General features: G+C 41.5%; 1 protein-coding gene across 1 annotated transcript in view; it reads left to right on the top strand.

Annotated features, from left to right (window-relative positions):
• The first annotated feature begins 11118 nt into the window (after window positions 1–11118).
• foxo6b (forkhead box O6 b) overlaps window positions 11119–26332 on the top strand; it is a 40369-nt gene continuing 25155 nt past the window's right edge. Inside the window, exon 1 of the mRNA XM_053334113.1 lies at window positions 11119–11616. Within this exon, the coding sequence (XP_053190088.1) occupies window positions 11119–11616 (498 nt within the window). The remainder of the gene's footprint in view (window positions 11617–26332) is intronic.

The following is a 26332-nucleotide window of genomic DNA, read 5'->3' as shown; positions in this document are numbered from 1 at the left end:
AGGGAACAGTAGACAAACCTGTAATAGACTGTGACAAGGCTATGAACTGCAGGTGAAGACTGACTTCAAAGGAACTCAATAAAGAAACCGTTATTTGTGACAGTGAAATCAATGTTTTTTTCTCTCTTTTTTCTATTTTTATACCACACTCTGGCTTTTCAAGAAAGTGCTATTGTCAGATATTTATGAAACACTTAAGAGTGAGAGGGCTATAATTGATATGACTGTTATTAGAATTCATCTATGCTTGATATTTGTATAATAAACTATAATCCATACTTCTCACTTGGCTGTGTGGAATGATGTGGAGGAGGATTAGTGAGTCCCTGGAGAAATCTCCCACTGAGCTTACTTTACTTTCATGTATTCACTTTTGTCTGTATGCTGCCAATGGTGCCATCTATGGCAAAAAAAAAAAAAAAAAAAAAAAAACCCTTGAGAGTGCTAATTAAGTGATCTTTTTTAGCAAACTGATTTTGATAGCATGTCTCTAGCACATGCTAAATGTGTCATTTTCTACCCATATTGATGAAGATGTTCTCTGAAGATTTTGAGCAGCTATCTGTTCCTTCTGTTTGAATCTCATTCTGACTGGTGACAGGTATTGCTTTTGAAATGGCTCAGCTTCGCTTTTCAAATGCGGTATGTGTTTTTTTTTCTCTCTCCACTGTTTTATTTTTCATATTATGACTGCACTGCGCTCTCTTAACAACCATTAATAATTGTCCCTACCACATAATGAAGTGTCTCTATGCCTAGCAATATGTTGCTAAACAAGGCTCTAGACACCCTCCAGCAGCAAAGCATGCAAGTTTAAATGTTGTTGTTTATCCACTAGAGGGCAACATATGTACTGTAATCCACAAACACCCCCTTATGACTCCTTCACTCTACAGTCCTCTAGATGCAAATCACATCCATTTTTTATTTTTACAAAATGGTTTGCAAGACCATACACGTAGACAGCCTTATTGTGGATATAAAAATGCCATATATTTTAATGAGAAACACCCCCAGCGGCCTCAGATTTCATAGTATTGAGACAATGATGGCAAATTTAAAACTAAAGCTTTGTTTCACCTCATATTTCTTTCTTTGTAAGAGTGATGCAATAAATGATACCAAATGGTGTCCTTTTTTATACAGTAAAGGCTAAATTTGTGTTTTTTATGCATTAAGTGAAGAGTAAGAGTATATTGCAGCTGAGAAAAAAGTGTACATTGCATCACTTCCACCTTTAGGGGTCTCTCAAGCTCTGTGCAGGCCCCACTGTCTAGCCAGTACAGATAAATGGCACCTCGTTAATCAAATCTGCATGAGTGCGCTCAGGTTGCCATGGCAATAATTATCAGAGCTGCCTAATTAACTTTCTCAATTGCTTAATGATATACGACCCTCTGAACTCCCTCATTTTTTTCCCTCTAATCCAAGTTGTTGTGTTTTTATTCCTCCATTTTCACTCCCCGGTGTTAACCCGTGACCGCCAAGATAATAGAAATTATAGAGAAATTAAATTCAATGCCACATCATTTCCTGTCGGCCCACGCAAGCCCGTTCCAGGCCTGAATATGGGTGGTGTCAAGACTTGCATGCACAGTGCGTCGGTATTCGGATGTGTGAATGCCGACGCATGAAGCCCCCCGTGTCTGGCCTGTACAGTGTGTGACTCGCATTTACTTTGTCTTCTGCTGTGACCTCGTGTGACAGCTGACTGAAGGTTGGGAGCAGTGGCCCTGTCGTCCCTGATCAGCCAGGCGAAACTCTTGAGATACACCAAGACAGGGGGAATCGTACCTGGTGACACCCACCCTGCCATCCCCTGTCACAGCCGGCCTCCCCTACTGTCTACTGCCTTTCTCTGTAGCCTCCTGTCAGCCTGCAGACCCCCTCCAACACCACACCAATCCCAAATTGTGCTCAGCTTGTATATTTATATCTTTTAGTTATGAGTTTCAAGGTTCTTTGTGGAAAACAGCTGTCTTTGGCCAAAACTGTCCTTTTATTTACAAGCACTGAGAGTACTGTCCAGTCACTGTCCAACTTTACAAAGAACTAAACTCTGGAAGAAACACTCAACTGTATAGCCTTTATTCATCAGAAAATACTCCAGATCGTAAGTATCAATTCAACATATTGATATCTGCCCCCTAAACACCTCATTCATGGACATAGGACTGCCAGCAATATCTGACAATTGACATCTGTTAAAAGAAAAGGAAACTTGTTGACAACTGGACAAACTCCATACAATATTGAAAATAATGTGACATGATCAAAAGTTCCAGAACAGTTACTAAACGGACGTTTTAGTGAGATGGTATGAATGAACAAACCTCAGCCTAATGTATTGTTGAGGTTGGATGAACCAGTTTTGTTCGTGCTTCTCCTCCCCTTGAACCCTCAGTTGTGTCGGTCGTGCAAAGGCCATGTTCATCTAAAAAAATGGCCGTCCAGACCCATGCTAGAGTTCTGGGATCAGTTCTGGGTCAGCTGACCGCAAGGCCTGGAAGAGTTCATGTGATTAACTTTTTGCAACCACCATCAGGAAGCTTTATAGGACTGGGTCAAATCAAGCTCTGGCAAAAGCCTTACAGCGTGGTTACCACCAATGTCTGCCATATGTCTGGCACCACCCGCTGACACAGTGTGATGCTGTTCGCCTTTTCTATTCCCCAAATAACCTAATTTCACAAAATCCTAACCTTCCCCCCTTGCCTTTTTTCGTTCAGAAGACCCACCCGTGCTTTAATTGTACCTGCTTGCTTTTGTTGCTTTAAAGCCAGTGGGGAAAGTGGCAGGGGAAAGATTATCTTTGTAACACCTCTGCACTGCATCGCTGTGTATTTTTTCCTCTTGTGAGTGGATTTCATGGTTGAGAGTGCAATTTGAAATAGGATTAACAGTAGGTGTTGGGTAGTGTTAGCTAAACCTCTTTATGTCAGGTACAGCAGAGAGAAGTCTGTCATTGCGTCTGCCTGAACCCTTTCACATCGAACATTGCTTGAGGGGGGATTCTTTAAATATTACTTAAATTGTGTTTGTTTTATCAAAAGAGCTGCGAGGCAGGCAGGCGCAACACAGTGTTGCGGTTTTTACCTATAAAAAGCCAAAGAAGGCATCCACACACGTGCTGTATTAGACAACCTCAACATGTACTGCCAATATGTGGGCAAAGTGAAGCCTTTTGTTTTATGGAAAAAACCTCCAAAAAGTGCTTGGTCTTTTTTTATTTTTTTGTCTCAGTGCCTCAGTGACATTGGGAGGCCACATAGTTGGCTGTGGCCCAGACCCATGGAGAGGATGCATTCCTGGGATGGCCATCGGCAGAGTACAGGCTGAGATGCCCAACCCTCCGCTCCCACAGTTTCCGCACACAGCAGAGAGTCCCGCTGGAAAACAACAGTTTTGGCAGTCTTATGTAACTGGGGTTGGTTGTAAAGCGAAGGGAGGGCTGGAGGGAGGGATTATGGACTGATGGAGAGAAAGAAGAAAAAAAAATGGGGGAGGTTGTTTAAGGCTGAACATTGCATTGAAACTAAGTTAGGCACAGCAACTGACATGCCCAAAGACAGTTTCTGGCCTAATGCAGAGATTCCCAATCAGGTGTGAGGGAGGCCAAACGGTATGCAGGTTATTTACTTTAGAAACACATTACAGCAAGTTATTTGGTTCATTCTTAATCCTTAAAAGTTGCCCAAATCAGTATTACTATATTAACAGTAGATCAATGACTGTGTATTGTGTAAAGGGTTACTTTTAATGTTAAACTCAGAGAATTTTAGCATTTTAGCATTTTTAAGCTATGTGTTTTGGTTTTATGGCAAACTAACTTGGCTAGTAAAATGTTTGTTCATTCTTTCAGCTCTCATCAACCCTGTTGCCAGCAACAGAATGTAATGTAATGGAAAAACTGAAAAACCCTCTGTTAGCTACCTGTCCAGACTCACACCAGACAAACATAGTAAGTGGCTAGCTAGTAGAGCGTCCAGCAGCTAGATATTTCCTCAGAAGTTGGTGGAATGCAAATCAGAGCTAAAAGGAAAGTGAATATTTCAATATTGGGCACAAACATGATTTTTAACAAATGATAGGTTTAGTTATGTCTGCTGGATGTGTGAATGGGCTTTTGTTTTATTAGCACTGTTGCGATCATCTGCTAAATATGTCAGTGTTGGGTTTACAGCTAGTTTCATTATGCCCAAGTGGCCAAACAAATCAATTAGGACTGCTTTAAGGGATAATTCCTCTTTATTACATCCTATGTTTGATGCTTGTGGTTTTGGACACCATTTTTATTGGTTCTGATAACATTGCTACAATGAAGTCCAATGAGGCAATGGCCAATTGATCAGCCAGCAGTTCATTCAGACTTCATTTGAAGGTAAAAAGGTTCACTCCACTTCATTTGAGGGTAAAAACCACAAGTGAGTGCACCAGAAAAGTTGCTAATAATCCCTTATTGCACAGGTGAATGGGTTTGCAATGGACAGTTTGGGTAATAATTTTGCCATTTGCTTTGTTAAACCTTTGTTAGACGTTTGTTAAACCAGTGGAGTTCATTTTAAACCTGTTGCTGCTGATTTGAAAAGATCTGGTGAAGAAGCTCTGGTATAATCTTTTATTACCAATAGGATTGATGACTAAAGCCAGAAACATAGTCACAAAGCTTACTGGTGCAAGTAGGTCGATGGGGCTGCAATATACACTTACAGATACATTTGATGCATTTATTCTGTTTGTGTTGGGTTGGCATGATGACATCCATGGATTATAGTTGCAACTGAGCTTCATGAGTGTGGAATGACTGGTTTTACACGTAACCCTAACCCTAACCATTTTACACCTGCAACAGTAGGTTACAGCCATGGGTGTACTGCATTTCAGGCATAGTGGGACCAATCTGGGTGGGCTGCTGGACCATCAAAACATCTTAATTTTATCTGCCTTCTCTGTGTGTTTGTCATTCAGGGTTCGCATAAGAGCCTGTTCAGAAGAGCGACCCCCTTTTGCTGCCAGACGGGGGAGACAAAAGTCCTGCACTGACACAGTTTTAAATCAAGTGAGACAGGTGAGTCAAAAAGTCAGGGTACAACCACCTCTTTCTTTCTGTTATGCCTCATTATGAGCATGGGTGAGCACATCCCAACTTTCCTGATTGGAGGCAGCAGTGGCAGCAGTCAGTGTTACTCAACAGTTGAAAGCCTCAGGGTTTCCCAAGGCAGGGAGTGGCATCCCCCCTCCGCCGGTAAACACATCAATAATCCTGCAGGTTGACTGACTGGCTCACTGGATAAGGCATGAAAATGAAGGCGGAAGACCTGTGGAGAAGAGGCAATTAGTGTACACTCTAAGGTATACAGGGGCCTTGGAATAGTTAGTGATGGAGTGTTAAGAAGGAAAGTAAAGTCTCAGCCCCAGCTGGTGATCCGCCTAATGTAAACAGCTGCCAAGAGAAAAGAAAAATTCAGTTAGTTTCTTAGAGAGGTATGAACTTTTTTCATTTGAGAACATTTTCACAGGTAGATTTCATAAAGTGGACACTACTTAGCATGCTGTGGACTGTGAATTTAAAGGAATACTTGGACACTTTAGAAAGCATGCTCTTCATCATTTTACACAGAGTTAAATGAAAAGATCAATATGAATTTCATCTCTTTGTGTCCAGCACCAGGCTGTGTTGAATGTGTTTACTATAACTTTAACACACACACACACACACAAACCTGGAGGCAGGGGTTAACAGCTAGTCTAGCTCTGCCAAATTACAAAAAAAAAAAGTTCCAACAGTTCAAAGCTTCCCTTTCCACACACTGGAATGTAAAAACAAGACAGAGTGGTTTATGCATTTCACAAGTCTCCTTGACAAAGTAGGTCAGGACCTTACAAAACAACCCACATAAGCATTTACTCATCTGCCACCACTATGATTAAAGCTGCATCAGTTGATTTGTAGTCAACTTGGGGACAGTGGAACAGGGCTTGAATACGAGGTTGACAAATCACCTTACGAAGTTGTTGTGGTTGACCGTGTTAGCAAATACTTGCCTGTTTAAGCCTCCCCGCAGACATGGAGCAACATTAGCATTCATTTGATGTTCCAGACTACCTGTTGCTAAGCGGGTAGTTAGTGTACAGTGTTTGTTTTGGTTTTTTTTTTTTAGAACTTGGACAAAAACAGCTGTCTGACAGTGGAAAGGAGGTTGATGACTGCAGTGAGACTGAACCAAATCAGGAAAGTTTCCAGTCTGAAAAACCAAAACAAGTCAGATGATGATGGCGAAGGAGACGACAAAAACATTTGTGGTGCTAAGTGAACTGCAAAGTTGTTACTATGAGCGACCCCTTTCTCAGCTGTCATAAATGATAAATGGACTGTACTTACATAGCGCTCTTCTAGTCTTTTGACCACTCAAAGCACTTTTTACACAACGTCACAGTCACACATTCAGTCACGCTTCGACAATAAAGGTTACTTCATGTACTTAAAGGTTCAGGAAGGATTATGGTCGTAGTCAAAATAAACCAAAGGTACAAAGTCAAAACATTCAACCATCTACTGCAACTGCCTACCTAAGAAACTTTATGGCACTATCACCCACTATGTAACAGTCAGTTATAACTGGCCTGTCCGCAAGAGGTCATCAGGAGAACATTAACATGGGTTGTTTAATCGCAATATTCATTCATTCATTTTCAATGCTGCTTATCCTCTAGAGCAGGCATGTCAAACTCATTCCATAAAGGTTCATGTGTCTGCAGGTTTTCATTCCAACCAAGCAAGAGAACACCAGGCTTGACTCATTTCATCAACTGATCTCAGTCTTCAGACAGTTGATTGGTGCACATTTGTGCTCTTGATTGGTTGGAACAAAAACCTGCAGGCACATGGCCCTTTATGGAATGAGTTTGACATGCCTGCACTAGAGGGTCTCGGTGGGGCTGGTGCCAATCCCAGCTGACATTGGGCAAGAGGCAGGGTACATCCTGGACAAGTCACCAGTCTATCACAGGGCTAACATAGAGTAGCCAGACAACTATTCACATTCACTCCCAAGGGCAATTTAGAGTGACCAATTAACCTAAATTCCTTGTTTTTTGGTCTGTGATAGGAATCCGTAGTACCGGGAGAGAACCCACATAGGCACAAGGAGAACATGCAAACTGCACGCAGAAAAAGGCCCCAGCTTGACGGCGGGTTCAAACCCAGAACCCTCTTGCTGTGGGGCGACAGTGCTAACCACTGCCTCAGTCTGCAACACGTACATTTTAACTCTTGCAATTCCCTCAACTCTCAGTCTTTGCACTGGGGTAAGGGTTAGGGTTAGGTTTAGGGAACCTCCAGAATGCACAGAGGTGAAATCATGTCAATCCTCCTATCTGACTGGTTTGATGTCAAGCATACTTCCCAAACAGTTTTATAGTTCCTTTAAATAAGATATATCTCTGCCATCCTGAAGTATGTGTGTTAGCATGATTGATTATTTACCCTTCATTCCATCCTTTCACTTGGGCATCTTTGGACATAGAGATCTATAAGAAGAAGCAGCTTGAGGGAGGTGGTAGTGACAGTCAATATGCATATCATGAATACTTGATGATGAGAAAATAGGGGGGACAATGGCTAAACATGAATCTCACACAGATCCAGTTGACAGAATCAGTTAAGCTGACAAATAATTGTTGGAAATGAAACAGTGACGCAAAAATATGTTTCTTGGAAGAAGGAGCCGCTCGGTCTTTTGCACAAACGGCCACAGTATCTTTGACAAATCCACCGCCTCTGTTTGGAAGCGTATAATTCTCCGTCTGCCTCGTGTCGTGTCCAGCCGCGTGACTCATGTTTCTCATGTTTACGCTGTGGCGGTACATCACCTAGCCGTGATGACGAGGACTTTGCTGTAAGCCACAGTTAAACACCCTATATCCACCCTCCTGGCACGGCTTCAGTGTTTTCATTCCATATGATAGGAGTCACACCACATTCCTGTTACAACTTCTCTGCGGCGCATAAAAATCTCCTCACAAAACCGCAGAGCCATGTGTTTTGAATTTTCCCTCTGTTTGTTCCCATTTACAGCATCTCTCCACTTTTTTCTCTCTCTCTCTCTCTCTCTCTCTCTCTCTCTCTCTCTCTCTCTCTCTCTCTCTCTCTCTCTCTCTCTCTCTCACACACACACACACACACACACACACACACACACAGATTGCTCGCTCTCCTCATGTTGATAGGCCCATTTAGTCCTCATGAAAGCATTCCATTTAGGTGCATTTGAGGTTATGGTTGTCACTGACAACCGGCTGTCAGAGAGTGGCAGCCTCTATCAGTGTTGGGGGTTTCCAGAGGAGCTTACAACAGACAGAGCAGCTATTGATGGAGCCTGCTTATGGACTCAGACCCACCAAAGGCGATGGTGTGTGACAAAGACAGTGAGGGGAGCTGGTAGTTTGATTCTTTGACCCCCTCAAGCTTATATCATGAGGTCGTGATGAGCTTCACTATGCGGATGGGGGAAGAAAAGAACCCCCCCATCTGCTAAACTGTTAGATTTAGAGTATAATGCACCATTTGATAAGTTAAGAGAAGAGTTTAAACTGGGTGGTTGCACCAGCAGAAACCCTGAAATTGAAGATGGAAAAATACACAAAACTAGGGATGAATTTAAAATAATGTAGAATGTGAACAATGGTAAAAGTTTTGAGGGTCTCTGCTAAAAACAATAAGCAGTCTATGGTGAAAGCAGCATCCATTTCCACCGGCAGAAACTTTTACAGGCACCAAGGAACCATTTCAGGAACCTTTTTTTAGTTCCTTAGTCTTAGTTCTTGGTGCACAAATAGTCCTTGCTCAAGAGGGCTGTATGAAATTAAAGACAAGATTTCTTTTGTTTTGGTGAATTTGGAGTGAATTTGTGTTTTTGTTCAACCATTCTAACATTTAAAAACACACACACAGTTCATCCAGGAATGATGTCCATATTGGACAATTCCTCACCTCATGATCTATATCCAAAGCCAACATTCAGCACCAAGGCAGGAACTAGTGTGTCCTTTACATAGCCGGGTCAGAACCTGTTAACATTTGCCTTTTTATTAACTGTAACCACAGTCTTTCCATACTGTAGATGCTGTGCTTAGATTAAGTAGAAACCTCCAATTCTGAAAAACATTGGTACGAACATTAAAAAATATCATTGAACATAATCTGGAATTTTGTAGAATCTTCCAATGCTGATGTTCTTATGTGACAATAGAGCTATTAAAAATATACTCATTGCTGGTATTTTACGGGCTAATGTCAGTATTTTCAGACTCAAAAACATGTGAATTTGACCACATTTTGTCCAAGAATATAAAGAACAATGCAAGACATGGGACAAAAATCTAAATAATACATTTTGGTGATAAGCGTGTTAGAGGGATACTCATGACCTCAGTATCTCTAAAATCCTCACCACAGCCCTGAGAGAAGGTATTAATATTCACATATACATGGATTTACTCCTAGTTATTTGCAGCTGTAGGGGGCGGCTTACAGTATGGATTACTACATTAGAAATATATAAATGTTGACCAAAGGTCATTATGAATTATAAATGCCATAAATCAAGGCTAGGCTACGTCATTAATCTAATCTAGGAATCTGATGTGTAACCTTCATGTGGTTTTACATGTGAGGAGTATAGATGCTGTTTGTCTTTGGAGAATCTAAAACACAAACTCACACACACAGAGGCAGGAAGACTTTTAAATGATAAATAATAATAATAATAATAATAAAATTATATTACAGGCAACAAGTTTTCTTTGAAGAGATATGAATTTAGTGGTATGATGCATGTTTCGTCTTAATTAGGACATTAAAAAAAAAGAAAAAAGAAAACAGGAAAAATTAAAGTTAACATTTATCTTTGATTAGAGATAACTGAATCAAAACTCACCTTGATTGTCACTTGTGAAAAAATGAATAAAAACATTGGGATGAACTATGTAATTGGATTTGGCTGCATATGCTACATTTAAATAACTGCTTTTTGAAATTGTATTGTTGGGAACATAGCACACACACACACACACACACACACCCTTCCCACACCCCCTCCCTCCCTCCTCCTCCTCCTCCTCCTTCTCTGGAAACCTGTTCTGGAGGGAGTGACTTGATCCAGGCGGCGTCCAATTATATGGAAGCAGCACTTATTCCACTTTATTCCAGGCTTCAGTTAAGTGGCTTGAAGCCTGCAGAGACACACGGGTTTGTAGTATAAAGGCAGAGCAATAGGAAGAGAGACGGTACCCATGTGACATGTGAACGGAAAGCTAAAGACAAAGGTAGAAATATTCTACTATACCAAGTGAGGCGTCTGGCGGCGCGCGGAGGAGACTCAGAGGATGCTCCAAGCCAAATCCATGAAGGCAAAATTTTTTTCTCGTCTGGAAATTCACGGCTTCATATAAATGATTCATGAGAGGCTGTTTCTATTTCTAAGGGGAGTAATTGCGCTCGCAGTGAGTTTTCATTTCAGCTGAAGCCGGTCACCAGCCAATCTGCAGAGAGACGGTAGAGAGAGAGAGAGAGAGAGAGAGAGAGAGAGAGAGAGAGAGAGAGAGTGAGAAGAAAAAAAAGACCCTGGAGAAAATTATAAAGTCAATTAATTTGGGAGTTGATGAGCGTTCCTTTTAACCTGCACTGGACCTCATCTGTCAAAGGGATCAACTGTTGCTGCAGCCGGAGCGAGCTCAGAGACATTCTCCAAGTGTGTCTGGCTTTCATAATGGATGTTTGACCGTCACTTGGTCCTGTATGCAGCCACACAGCCGGTGTTGTGCAATTAACATGGAAGAGGGACTGATACTGTTGTTGATGCCTCGGATACACCTTCATCTGTCCTGATGTGATGCCACATTGTTGCACCAAGGAGAATGATAATATCCCACACCGCTGCCGGCTTTTTCATGTTGGTTGATCATCTCTGCGCGTGAAACAATACAGTTTGCTTCTTTTTTTTCTTTGTATAAGGGCACAGTTTATGTGTTTTAACTCACTGGCACGCGTCAAAATTGACAGGCTTTTTGTTATAGTGACCTTGCCCGGTTTTGACATCTATTCAGCGGGAGATCATCATGCTGATGATGATGGAGAACAGCGGCATGGATGCGCATCAGGTTGATATCGATTCGGAATTTGAGCCTCACAGCCGGTCGCGGTCGTGCACCTGGCCGCTGCCGTGTCCGGAGGATTTCCCCGGGGGAGAAGAGGCGAGCCGAGGTCTGGCCCTGGCATCGGTCAAAGTGGAGCAGTACAACGTGCCCGCATGCCGGGCCGAGAGAAAGGGCGGCGCACCGGCGGAGATCAAGCACCCAGCCGGCGCTCCGGCTCCGGTCGTGGCCGCTCCTGCCTGCATGTCCGGGGCTGCGCTCGACGTGGCCGGCCAGCTGCGCAAAGCCAAGTCCTCCCGGCGGAACGCGTGGGGGAACCTGTCATATGCAGACCTCATCACCCGTGCCATCGAGAGCACCCCCGACAAGAGACTCACCCTGTCCCAAATTTATGACTGGATGGTTCGCTTTGTTCCTTATTTCAAGGATAAAGGCGACAGCAACAGTTCAGCCGGATGGAAGGTAGGCCACATGAAAGAATTTTCTGATACCACATGGTGAAGGTTTTAGTGGAGGAAGTACACTATATTTAGCCTCAGTCTGTGTCTGCAGCATAACTCCTTTTCTGCATATTTCAAAGCCACATAATTGACCCCTGCTTCCAGCAATTTATGTCAGTGGCGTGTCCCCATGTCACTCCACACTACGGTGTGTGGAAAGGGGCGGAGAGCATGGTTGGATAAGGGTTCACTGGGTTCATCGTATTTGGGGATGCAGCCTGTGCATATAGAAGAAGCAACACTCTCCCTCTTTATGGTTCCCTTTGGATAGGCAAGTCTAACGCGCTGTGACGCATCCGTAAAGTGTCTGGTTTCAAGCCTGTGTATATATATTTTTTTGCATTATCAGGTCACACGGGGGACAAAGTATGCCTCCGCGACTGGAGCGTCACCCATGCCGCCGGTTGGGTGCTCGGATTAAACCGTTTGGAGCCACCCCGCCCCCCGCGCACGTTGAATTACGCACGGGCAGAGAGAAAGCATGGCACAAGGCGAGGGGGTTTAAAAGGACAATAACAAGAGATGATGACATGGGGTGTCACAGCAAACAGATGTAACTACAGATTATCCCTTAAATTCAAATTAATATGAGGTTAATCTAATAGATTGGTTGCTGTAATCTACTTAGATTTACCACCCATTCTGTGTGAGGATTAGTAGTCTTTTGTTTCCAAGCTCTATACTGTAGTTTAGCCACACGCACTTCTTTATGTTGTAGGTTGACAAAGTTGAGCTTCCACGTGTCACTTTCTTTTTTTCTTTTTTCTTTTTTAAATTTCAGCCATTTCAAAGCAAGCTGAACATTTTCTGAATCAGTCCTGCTGCTTAAAACTACAATTCAGTTAATTCTACCTAAATGTACACTGTGTTCTAATATCTGGACTCCTGGCATTAAATGTTAATTATCTAAAGTGGTCTTTAAGTTACATTTAAACACAATACTATAACATTTAAATTGAATATTTTTAGGATACAGAAGTATATATTTAAAAAAATCTCATCTGCTATTTTTCCTCTCTTATATTATAGCTGTTTATTAAGGTGTTTAATCAAATGGCGACAGGGGTCACTGCAATTGATGAGAGTTTCCACAATGGATACACATTGTTAACTCCAGTAGAAGTGGGGAGTAACTTCAGTAACTCCCTTCTTGTTAAATTGACAGCAGGCTTTAGTATTTACTGGCATGATTCTGTCCTGAAGCTTTAAAAAGAGATACATTAACATTATATTAATGATGGGGGGCTGGGGTCTTTAAAGGGTCACTATAGTGATTTAGTATTTTACTATTATAATGTTAGGGAACTCATAAGAGACGGATTAACGAAAGAATGTTCAAAATTGAGGCAACAGAGGCGGAGATATCCTGATTTTTAGCCTCTAGAGTGGGTCAAACTCCAAAAAAGGTTGAATCCTGCATTTCCCATAATGCAACTTGATTGTATCTTTTATTAGACTTTCCTTGCCTCTCTTTTAAATGCCACACTTCCAGTTTGTAATGCAGGCTATTTCTGTTAAATAATCTGAAGTCTTGAACCCAAGCTGAAATAACCCTGATGACATCACTCTGACATCATCAAGGTTGTTTTTCTCAAACAGGGGGCGTTATACAACTGCTTTCACAGCCTGAGCTGCACTCCTTATGACGAGTAAACTGTAATTCACATGTAGAATCAGCGGAGTGCCCCTTTAATACTCTTTTTGATGCTTTTGAAATTTGCGTTTTTTCCTGCTTTGCTGAGACAGCGAGGCGATACTGTAGGAGGAACACAAGGACAAGAAAAAGAGGGAACACAAGTTGCTTTGGGATTAAGAGGCTTTTTACATCATCTGAATGTCTGATGTTCGACTTGATCCAAAATCCTGTATCTGCCACTGCCGCTGTCATGTTATCGTATCGTTACAGCAGTTTGTGATAAGTGTCATTGTCTCCAGCTCCTTCTCTCTCATACACAGGCTTTCTTAAACTCTTTCCCTTCTGCCTCGACATCTCATTTGGCTCCATACCAGCCTCCAACTGAGCAGTATTAAGATGCAGATTAATCTCAATAAAATCACCATTTGATTTAGGTCTGAGCGGAGTGGCAACAACCCCTGTCCAGTCTTTATGGTATGGGGGTGGAGGGGTGGGTTAAAATTGGATTTAAAGCGTAGCTTATGTCCCGGGGCCTTGTTTGTGCTGCCCAGGGATGCCCAGCTTGGTGCCTGCTCCTGTCCCGGCTTTGCACCGATGTTTTGATTGGCCGGCCTGGCAGGAAGCTGATTTGGTGGGAGAGAGACAGGCTCCAAGTCAAGGCGAAAAACAACTTGATTCAATCATAATAACACTCCTCGACAACAACACAAAAACATTTTTTTTTAAAAAGGATTCGGGGAGAGAGAGTAGAGAGACACATGCACACACATGTTGGACTGTAACAGTTGGCAGAGGTTTTAATGAACACAGAGGTGCACAATCGCCCGCAAAAGCACACACAAGTTGGGCACAATATGTATACTCCCTCATACATTCTTCAATGTTCCAGTTTAGATTGAGGAGGGGGGGGGGGGGGCGTGTATATGGATGGATGGTTAGATGGGATGAGTGGGAGGGAAATAAGATCCAGTCAGAGTCTTGCTATTAAAAGCAGTCTTTAAGAGCTGTTGTGTAATCCTGTCTGAGAGCTGCTGCTCAATTCAGCCGCTGGGCTCTTTGTCTTCATCTGGGCCAGCAGCTTCCTCTGCCTGTTAATACCACACACACACACACACATACACTCGTACTGTACACACACATAAAACACACACACACACACTTTTGAGGTGTCACTCACTTGTTTAAGTCGAGCGCCCAGGCAACAGGATTGGATTTCTTTCACACATCCGCACACGTACACACACTTCTTCTTGTGTGGATCGTATGGATTGCTTTGATTGTGGTCAGACGGACATACACACACACACACACACACACACACACCCACACACGCACACACACTGTTGCTTAAGTATCTGGCAGCAGGGTTACCATGATGACTATGTATGGATTTCTCTGACTGTGGTTCAGTAATTGCGGTCAAGTGTTTTGGCCATGTTTGTTATTGCATCTGAGGTGGGAGGCTGTGTTTGGTCATATGAAGTGAGTTCAGTTCTGTAGGTGGTCATGGTGGTGGAGGTAGAGGGGGGTGGTGGGGGGGGGGGGGGCTTATGCACGCACGCATACACACACACACACACTGTTCTGTTCATTTCACAAGTGGCTGTGCGTGGGAATGAATGTGCTGAGCTGTGGCCTGTCTGCAGGCTGTACTGTACACAGATTCAGCAGCAGGCAGGTAGAAGCTCATGACTCTACCTGAAGGCTTCACAAAAGCAGCAAGTTGAAGGCACATCGTGGGTGTATGACTGTTGTAATCAGGCTGTGATATAATGAATCGCTACAAGGCAAACAACAAGCAGCAAGACACGAGAATCAATTATAAATTCCAAAAGGCATTAATTCCTCTTTTCTTGTCCTAAACTTGTGAGAGTCTGCTCTGTTTTGTGGTGTTTTTCACATGAGTAGTGCCTGAGAGACGGCTGCAAACATTTATGAACATCACTTTAATGATCTAAAGTTATGTAATTGCACGTGAATGCACATTTTTGCCAAACATTTTTGATCAGTTTGAAGCTGCGTGTTCACACAGACTTCTGTCAAAAGTATAGATAATTATTGCACACTTGTACAGTGTATAAAAAGTACTGTATCACTAGCAGCCACAAACACTACAGGTTCCGACAAAGAATAAAGCTTCAGGTTGAGTTTAAACTGTTTTATGGGTTTGGGTTTGTTTCAAGTTTATTGATTCACACTATTTTTCTCTCTCTGACTGTGCCAGTCATCTGTATCCGTGCGTGTCAAGTGTTGCAAGATGTACAATGCGGCGCAGGAAGACAAAAAAGAGACAGATACTGTGTCCAGAATCACTCACTCATTCACTACTTCCTATTTAACAATAAGCTGCAATGCCAAACACTTATGAATCATCAATTTGTCTCATAACTAACCAGTGTACAGTTGCACAATGTCAACTTTGGCGTCTATAAAAGTGTGACGCATTGAATTGTGTAAATGCCAGGAACACTGGTGTTAGTGTGCAATAAGAGCAAATGATAGACAGTGAATATAGTGTATAGAGTTGTTCAAGGTATAGAGTGGCTCAGACTAATGAAACACAGACTATCTGTGTTTCATTAGTCTGGGCCAACAGTCAGTATTGGGTAAGTTTGGGTCTTAAATTTGGTAACACCAGTAACTATGGGTTATGTCATATGTATGGGCTGATCTTAGATATCAGTTTTAAGTATTTGCAAAAGTTTGTTTAGTATAAAACTTCTACTACTACTACTTTTTTTAAAAAGTAGCGTATTGAATAGTCATGCATTTCATTTATAACATACATTATTTTTCTAGAAAATGTGTCAGATTGACCCTTTATAAACAGACACAGGATAAGTTTAAACGTGATCATTTTTGGGCAATATACTGAAAAATGGCTTTTTAAGAAATCTTCAGTGATGATGGTATCCACACTTGTATATTGATTTATTTTTTATTTCTACTCATGCAGACAGGAAAATAACACAAAACAAACATTTTTGGCTAGAGTACAATATTCTTTATAATGTAGTATGGCTTAATCTATATATGGAAATGCTTTTAATTATCACATAAAAAAAATGATGTCAGAGTTAAAAACAGTCATACTGACTTTACCTTCATCTACTGTATATCACTGATTGCTGACAAAGTGGATACTTCCCTCTAATATGTTTGTAATGCATCTCAATGCACTTGACATAAAGTATTACCGCCCACGCTGATGGTCATCATCTTACTCTGCTGAGATTCCAACTGCAGCAGATAGAGAGTGAGAATAAGGTGCAGAAATAGTGACAGAGAGACAGAGAGAGAGAGAGAGAGAGAAAAAAAAGAGGAGGCAAGGAGACATTTTGAAGAACAAGGTATTATTTGTCTTGCCAATAAAACCCTTTTTGAATTGAATTCAGAATTGAGTGGGAGAGGGAGAGAGGCGGAAAGAGAAAAGATAGAGCGAGCGCGAGAGTGGTGGCGGTGGCCCCTGCTGCTGAGCACATTGATAGCAGCCTTAATGCTTGTGATGCTCCAGCGCCAGCCGAGACAGAGGGGAATTGGTTGGAGATGGTGGAACAGGCTTAGAGGGTTCCCTGTGCCAGCCAGCCTGGCGCTGGCTCAACAGAAAGCCCTCTGCACTGCTACACAGTTATTGTTATTATCACAAAGGCGCAGCAGAAGGAGAGGCAGCTCTTGAGTTGGCGGGCTTGGTGCTGGGTTAACCGGGGGTGGGGAATGGGAAGAGGAATTTGGAAGGCAAAGGGGGTTGGTTGTTGAATCTGAAGTCCACAGTAAAACTCATCTGATCAGTCCTGTGAATGGAGAGAAAACAGTTGGGAAGAGTCGTTGGGGGCTTGAATGGAAAGGAGGCCACGCAGAGACGGACAGATTTTGATCCGCGTGGATCAGTTGCCTCGTCAGTTGATGCAGAGCTACAAAAGGCCTTTGAATAGAACGTAGCCAGCTATCACTTCAATCTGTAGAGGAGCTTGGATGTAAACAAGGGATGCACCGGCAGTGGAGGCGGGGTGTTCACTGCTTAAATGAGTCATAGTGGTTGGAATAGAACATAATATTCTTGCCCTCAGCCCTCACACTTCAATCAGTTGGAATAAATCAGCTGGAATAAAATGTTGAGAAACACTCTACAGACGGAAATTCCAGAGAGAAAACCGAGTCCAGACACACAACAGTCAGTCAGGCAGGCGGATCTTGGGAATCGTGCCTGGTGGTGTGTCGTAAAATGTCGGCCCAGCACACATTCTCTCCATGTTGTCTACCAGACCTCAGGGCTTCAAAATGTTCTATGTGTCTGGGTCGACGATGAGTAGAGGACTAGTCAAAAAACATTCAGTCCTTTGTCCTCATTGTCACAGAGGAAGTGAAGAAGTGTGACAATGAGGACTGTCAGGAAGAGGTCTCTATGTATTGTAGTTACACTGCTAACAAGGCCTTAAGGGATTTAGCATTTACCTTAAAACACAGCAACTGTACTTTAAATCAACAATTTTGCAAACCATGTTGTGTTTTTAGAAATGTGGTTGTATTTGGTCTGCTGCTCCAGACAGCCATTGATTTCCATTCAATTTGATACAAAATGAAATCTATTGGTGGACTCTTTAAACTTTCCTCATCTATGCAAGCCATTAAAGTAGCTCCTTGACTAATATTTAACTCTGAACGTTATGTTGACTACTCCATCCAGCCATTGGTTTCCATTCATTTTAATATAATGTGAAAACCTACCAGCAGACTGATGAACATTGTTTAAGTTAAGTAACCCATCACAGGAGGGGTAACCACTACTTTCTGGCTCGCAAGCTTGTAAAATAACCAAGCCAACCAATAATACTAATAATAATACATTTGTGTTCCATCCTCAACACAATACATCTCAATAAATTTAGGGTCCCTACCTCATCCTAATGGTTTGTACTGGATTGAGTCAGCCAGGGTTGCGTAATCTGGACAGTAGCTGCTTGTAACTAGTCTCAAGCAGCCCTCCAGATGATCATCAGTCATGGTGGAACAGTATTTGGACTTAATAAATATCATGTGAAAAATGCATTCAGTAAGGTAGCACATTTGCTCACGATTGGATACTAAGTCACAAAACTGTCCAGCATGGGTCTCGCTTCAACTTCAATTGAATGTCAGCCTTCAGTGACTAGATCTCATCCTCCAGTGCAGGCTAATTCATGTGAAACAGTGTTGCGATTTTTGAGGTCAGGGAATCAACCTCAGTGTCGTCTCCAAATAGAAAGCACATGGATGTAGCGATCGGCTGGTGTGAAGCGAAGTCTTGAAAACATTTGTCAAAGTCTGATGACACTTTCAATTTGCTCTGTGTAGTGTGTGCTCTTAAGTTGTGCATGTTCTTTCTCTTGTTTCTCTCGATCAGATGTGGTATTTTGGAAGTTTGTGAAGACAGTGGTTGTAGGTTTCATTTTAAATCATTAACTGAACTGATCGTGTTAACCACACAGTTTCTTTTCCTTGCAGCTTTAAATTAAGTTCTTTCAGAATGATCAAATCTGTTAAAAATGACAAAATTAGCAGCCTCCAATCATCATGAAGTTGTTTGTATTCTACATGTTTAGTGCCAAAGAAAAGCTCCCTTATCTCCTGTTGGAGCTCTTGAAATCTGCAAGATATGGCCCCTACTCAGCCATCTGACGTTGGTGTGTACCAGTTAGTGTCAGTGTGGTTTCAGTCAGCCTCCTCCAGATACACATGAAACAGCTGTCTTTAAAGAGGTCTTGACTGGATAGAACAGGTGACTTTCATTGACTAATCTATGATCTCTTTCATGTCCAGCATTTTCACACGTAGTGCTTGTTGGTGATAGTTAAGGAAGTTGGAAAATGTGTCCTCTTCCTTGTATTTCGCATTTACCATCTTTGTCCATCTTGGAAGGACTTATTATCTTTAATGATGGTATGACTCACCTGGTATGTTGCATCAGTGGCTGCCTTTGCTTTTCAGTTCAGCTGTGTGAAGAGGGACTGCTGTCCGATTAACTTCGTTTTCCATTCCTCTTTCACGTTTCGGTTCAAAAGTGCCTCTTGACATTTCCTTCCTTCAGAATATGCTAGTTTGGTAAATCAGGCAAACACACTTTGAATAGGACATGGTGAAAAAAAAGGTTCCTCCCATTCTAAGTGCATGTGGTAAGTTTTCGGCTAGTTACTTAGTCCTGCACTCATTTTTATATGGTTCTTTTGCTATTATATATTCATTTGAATTGTTAGGCTAGGTTGGTATGAATGAACAAGGTTTGCTCACCAGAGTTTTCCATTAGCTAGCTTGGTGTTCTGGGACTCGCAGTGCTAATTACAGAAGCCATAAGACACCTTAATAAGTTAGTAGATTACACAATAAAAAGCATGATTTATGAGTTTAATAATACGTCTAAGTAGCAGCTGACAACATTCATTCAAAAACATAAAACATAACATCATGGTAAATATATGTGACTGATTGGTTTTGGACCAATAGCTGCCTGGAGGGTTGGAAAAATACATCAAAACTGTAAATCTTGCATTTGAAAATGGTCAGCAAAATGATGTTAAGGACCTAAAATTTGCACATTGGTATGGTGATAGTATGAAAGCTATGAGAAGGTTATTGTAAATCCCTGAATTCCTCATATTTTTGCCATAATTAATATGATAAACTGTAAATAACAATACAAAACACCCCCAAAAATCACACTTTTCTCTACCCTTGAAAGTTCAACATTATACAAAGAGTTAATTTTGAAATACAGTCCCCCCTAACAAACCCAATGCATCAACGCACAGCAGCAGCAACAAACTGATTATAATCCCATTGGAATCAGAGGAAAAATCTTATAATGTAATCATGCATTTGAAATTGCACTAAATTTTAATGTGATTAATGACACAGTTGCTTCATAAAGTATTCAACCCCCTAACTTTGTGCATATTGTTCTCATTATACTGTGCACCAATTTTAATAAATCATCATGCACTCACAGTGTGTTTATAATGGGCTTTTGATGCCTTATAATGCCTTATGAGCTCCACTTCAAGTAATGTGTTGCCCTTATTTTTACTGCAAATGGGATTCGTTTTTGAGTTCCTGCACATGTTAAAATGGGTTTGATAGAAGTTTGTATGGATCTGAAGATTTGGTGTGTGTGTGTTTGCGTGTGTGTGTGCATCTGCTCTTGTTGTTGTGTTGCTCGGTCTGATGGGAGTCCAGGTCCAGGGGGTACAGCTCTAGTTAATAATTCAGATGAGGCTCATTATCAAGGCAGCACAGATCTCTCTCTGATTCCACCTTAATTGCAGGCAGGATGTGCCTCTCAGACACTCTCAAAGTCACTCCCCCTCCTGTCTGCAGCTGCAAATGACTACCACTCTCTCTCTCTCTCTCACACACACACACACACACACACACACACACACACACACACACACACACACGGATCGCCACTGGTACTGTTCCAGACCTCACCTCTTCGCAGCAGTTCCCCTCTCTGACATCAGGCCAGGATCTGTACGTGAGCAGGTGAATGGACATTTGGAGATGAGTAGATAAATCCCACTCAGAGCTTATGACTATCACAGGGTATTGTCTCAGAGGCCAGGCATGTGCTCCCATTATGAGTCACTTACATTTTTAATCAGATCTTCATGAGGGCTTTCTCCTGTTGGAGGGCCCAGCAAACCAAGATTGATGGGCGGTAATCAGTCGGAGGACAGCAGCTCTGTGATTAATGCTGGCCGAGAGTGGAGCTCTAAGCACCACGCTGTTCGACCCGGATCACGGCTTTTCAACCCCAAAACTTCTGCAGAGTTGAAGAAGGAGAAGGCGTGTAAAAACAAGAGTGCTGCTACTGCTTGACATGTAGAATCAGACCTGTCTTCCATTTTCATAACAGCCCAGTATTTCACAATGAAGTTACTGTTAGGACATGTGGTTGTATCAAGTGTCACAATTAAAATCAGTCAAACAGAACAAATTTACACTGCCTATATGTTAGTGTATGAACTAACCTGCCACAAGGTATCAATGTGTTAATTATAGGTCTTTCTTAAACATCTGTTGGTGGTGGGGAGTTGGAAGGTATCTGAATAAATACTACTAGCCTTTGTGCTCATTGTATTGTTAGAAACATTAGCAGGTCTTAGTTGTAGCCTGCTATTGTCAAGTCAAAGACATATATCTAGATTTGGAGATAGATTACACTGAATCGATGCAGTTGTGATAGGTGGACGTCTCTTTTTCACCGGGGAGCTTTTAAATGGACATTTATACTAATATTAATGATAATAGTCTTCTCTGCGGCTTGCTGGACCTGGTGTAGTGTTTGGGACTCTTAGATTTAGATCTCTGACTTACTGTTGAATGAAGTAGGTAAGAACATCTGTCACCCCGGAAACCAGTGAGGTGAGGAAGACCAGCACAGCCAGGGTTAGGGCTTTGTTGAATGGTGAAAAATGTACAGTACATCAATTGGACCTCATGCATAACCACTCTTATAAACAGATGTGTCATTGACAGGTATGAATGATTTAAGAGAATTTACCACATTCATTAACCTTTTTGGCGAGTAGCCCGTGTGGTTACAATAGAAAAGTTTTAAAAAGCAGCTGGCACTGGAGCTTTATTGAAGACTCATTGGTCTACATTCTTGAATCCTTCTCTCTTCCACTTGAACTTGCTGGAACAAGTGACAGAAAAGTGAAAAGTGTTTTCAAACAGTATATTTCAGTTTGTTAAGAGAAAAGACCTCAAGGATGAGGACTAACTGTGTGGTTTGGCAAATGTACATCTGATTAACATCCACGCCTTCGATAAAGAGCAGGGCACAGGCGCCTCGGGTAACCCGTTCTTTCTATTGATGTCTTAGTATGGCTCTGTGATGTCAAAACATTACCAGCTGTAACAATCCACTAATTTCACTACCGACACGCCTACATTTGCAGGCTTTGTCGTATGAAATATCTTCTTCTTACTCCCTGGTGATATTTTGGTGAAACAGACTTTGCCACAAGTTGGCTAGAACATGCTGATTAACAAATTGCATGTATGTGCACCTTCTTATGAACAGCTTTACGACAAGTTTGCAGTCAATATCGGACATGGATCATTTGTACGGACCAGGATTCAGAACAGCTAAAAAAGTCTTTGACAATTGGAGAATTTCAAAACTTCTCTGGATTTGTGTGGTGAAAGATGCTGAAAGGTTAATTATTTGAGGGAGATTAATATTGCAGTAGTTAAAGAACAATGTGGCATATTACTGTAGTACAAAGCTACTCTATCATCATACAGTACTATCAATCACCCCTAATGTGTATTGTTCTCAGTGTCATTCAGTCGTGTTCAGGTGATGTTCAGCATCAATCAAGGCACATTCATTTGCTGGCAATTGAATCAATTTCCATTAAAGTTGTCTGTAATTGCACTTTGATCATAGTTGATAAAAGCCAGTTGAAAATTAAAGCCATTAGTGTCTAAAGAGCAGAATCACTGGCTCCAGTTTAACCAGACTTATTTGCTCATTGTCTTAGTAAAGTCTGTTAAAGCAGTTGCTACACTCGGGAAGGTGTCTGCTAACAATGTCAAGTTGCGTCTAGACAGAAAAAGAACAACATGCCTACTGTCTATTGTCAGCACAAAGACAGGTCAGTGAAGAGTATTTTCACTAATGAATATTCATCAGTCCAACGGCATATTTGGACAAATTACAATAAAAGCCTCTCAAGCCGAAGCTGAGTAGGAATAATTTGCAATCTAGTCATTTTGGAGATTATTAATCAAACATCATTTAACTGCTTTAAATCACGGTTAAGCAGATTTACACTATGGTATGTACAGATAGTACAAATTGTGTGTGAGTGTGTGTATGTGTGTGTGTGCGGTCCAGGAGGCAGACAGAGGTTAGCAGCGTAAGACGGCCTCTCAGTGGAATTCTGTGTCAGTTTGATGAAAATAGGTCAGGATTCAGAGCCCGGCGTTTAGCATTCGGCCCATGTGATGGCTGACGCCGAGCCTGACGACAGCTAGCCTCGAATGAACTCCAGACTCTTTCTGTCTCTGCATTTCTCCCTCCCTTCCCTCCCTTCCCTCCATCCCCTCCTCCCTCCTCTCTGTCTTCCTCCCTCCCCATTTCTCTGTAATCTAAACTCTGTCCTGTCATCCTCTGTCTCTCTCCCGTGGCTCCCACTGCTTTGAGCTCATGTACAGAAATTCAAATCTGCAGCCGTAGATTAAGCGCACCCCTCCACAGAAATTGCACTTAAATCCACAATGGTCTGCGTGTGGTAGAATTTATTTGATTTAGATGTACTTTTGAGTATTGTAGTCCTGTTTTTCAGAGAAAATAGATGTGCTGTGAAGTTTTATGAGGATAATATTTCAACTGTGGCCAGCAGTGACCTAACTTAGCATAAGGTCTTCAGTATGTTTGGTCACCTCTAGGAAGGCTTGATTTATTTTCTCTCCTACAGCGGAGGCCCTCATCTCTCATGTCTGCCATGACTTAAAAATGATCCTCTTAAAGGTGAATTCATTTAAAGATTAGCCAGTTCAATGTAAGGCTACAGAGGCACAATTGAGTCACAACAGCCACCTCTGGAGTGTGGAGAATTGGCTGTAGGCCTACACAAATAATGAATAAATACAAAGCTAATAACAAGAAGAGATAAGTGCTGCAAAGTCAATTCTGTTAAGTGAATTTTTCAATATGTTGGTTGGTGTACAATTAGATTACCAAGACAGAAAATGGTGGTTTCATAGCCTTCAAAACACTGTTTTGTTGCCTCGGAGGGATTGCTGTCTTAGCTGGCTATTAGCCAACAGCTAATTTAGCTAAACAGCTACTGTAATTGTGAACGTTAGCTACAGTGGTTCTAGTTTTTGCTCTGCTAGCACCATCCACCTCAACTCCGGTGTTTATCAGCTCATCTATCCAACACTATTACAAGATATTTAATAGTTACTAGCCAGATTGTCTTCAAATTTGGTAAATAAATCAATTGTCTCTAGATTTTGATTCATAATGATTTTGGTTAGCATATTAATTACTTTTATACACTTGAAAATCACTATCTAATGGTCAAACTGCCATAGACTCATATCTTGAGTATAGGATACTTTTGCACATTTAGATATTCAGTAATCTAATAGCATTATCCATTGCGGCCGATTAAAAACTGTGTTCAAAACAACATTTGGGAGTATTGCAGCACCAAAGCAAACAGCTGATTTAATAAAAAATTGGTGCAACACTTCCTCAAGGATAAAAATGCTGAATTTATTTTAAAAAATCAAAGGCATAACATGAAATTAATAATTAATTTTAGTTAAAGTTATTGAGCATTCATGGTCCCAAAAGAATGAACGCTTGTAGTTGAAATAACCTCAGATATACCTTTACCTGGACACGTTTGGTATTAGTAATCTACAATTGATAATGCTCTTAGAACTGTAAACTCATATGTATGTTTTTGGTTCTATTGTTCAGTGTAGTGACCATTTCAGGCTCTTAGGATCACTAGCTTGATTGTTTAGGTTCCTGATGTCTTGCTAACAAGTCCATTGGCAAATGGGGAAAATCAAATGTTTTCTCAACAAGTAAAATAGTCAAATATACAGTATGGGCAATGAAAACACCATTGGTAACCAAGACCCTCAGAGACCCCAGAAGTCCCAGGATCAGTATATGTTAACAGGTTTTTAGTGCATCGCTATAGTACAGTGTCAACTAAATTGGGTTCCACAACTAATTGTGTTGGCCCATCATGTGTCAGAATCTACGTAGATATAAGACTGCTATTATTTTTTATTGTGTTGGACTCACATGTAGACACTCCTAAATGAAGTGTTAAATCAAATTACCACAAACTAGCCGACATAGAATGTGTCTGAGTCTATAATGTATATAATGACGTGTGTAGAGAGAGGTGGTGGATCAATATGGGCCCAACAACAAGCCCCCAATCAGGATAATGCTGCCATTCTAATAACCTACAGCAATAAAAGTAATCATGTCTATTTATTCCTGAAGAGAAGAAGACATCATTAATCTACAAAAGCCGCTCAAAGTTGTTCTAAAGCTGAGTACCTCCGATATGGTTTCCAGTGTATCACTAGTGTCACCTGGAAGTCCTCTTTAGAAGAACGATAAATCGAATGCTTGCACAGGTGTACCGTTGTGTTTATTTCCTTAAAAGCCTGATTTGTCCAGTATCTGTTTGCTCCTTTGTCAACCTCTACCTTGTGAAGTGTTGGATCGCGCCACCCTCGCTGATTTATGGGCTTTCTGAAAGTCTGACTTCATCAAATCCTTGATACCACTAGTCATATATACTGTCTTTGATGAGTGCCACCGAAGTCGATGTGTGGATTTAATAGCAGCATTAATCTGGCTGTTTAATGGTGTTGTTGAGTGGAAGGTGGTTACCGCAAGACGCAGCACTAAAAGATGAGTTATGGGACCAGCCGGCGAACGATGAAAGGGCAAAATGCAAAGCAGTCGAGATGTGGAGAGCGGCGCAATTAAACAAGGTCTTCCTATTTCCTATACCATACAGGAGAGAGGACTAAAGCTTCATGAACGCACTATTTCCTGCCAAATTTCCTGAACGTGGTGGGAAATAACATTTCAAGACATCGCTGTCAAAGTTTGCAGCAAGTTGTCACCGTTCAGTAGGTGTTGCTAAACACAGTCTGAGGCGATGTTTTATTTGTTAGCACCATTTGCGTCTCTGCTAATTTCCTGAGACTACTCGATAATTGATTCTCATGTCCCATTTTATCAGATTACACAAATGTGCTTCATTTTTCATCTCGTCATAATTGCGTTTAGCTAATGAACCTTGTAAAACATCGTACACCTTTTTTCCAGGTGTTTTTTTTTCCAAAACATGTAGCAGGTTGTTTTTTTTGTAATGAGGCCCTGTGAGGACTTTATGTCATGTTTAATTGGCTGTGGTTGTGAATAAGGTTACACCAATATACTGATGATAATAAGCTTTTATCATGTATTTCGTGCCATCAGCCTTTGATAGGATGAATATCAGTGGTG

Source organism: Scomber japonicus, chromosome 15 (assembly GCF_027409825.1).
Source record: "Scomber japonicus isolate fScoJap1 chromosome 15, fScoJap1.pri, whole genome shotgun sequence".
In the NCBI taxonomy this organism is placed as follows: Eukaryota; Metazoa; Chordata; class Actinopteri; order Scombriformes; family Scombridae; genus Scomber; species Scomber japonicus.
Note: the sequence above shows the minus strand (reverse complement) of the source record. Positions and strands in the feature narration are given on the sequence as shown.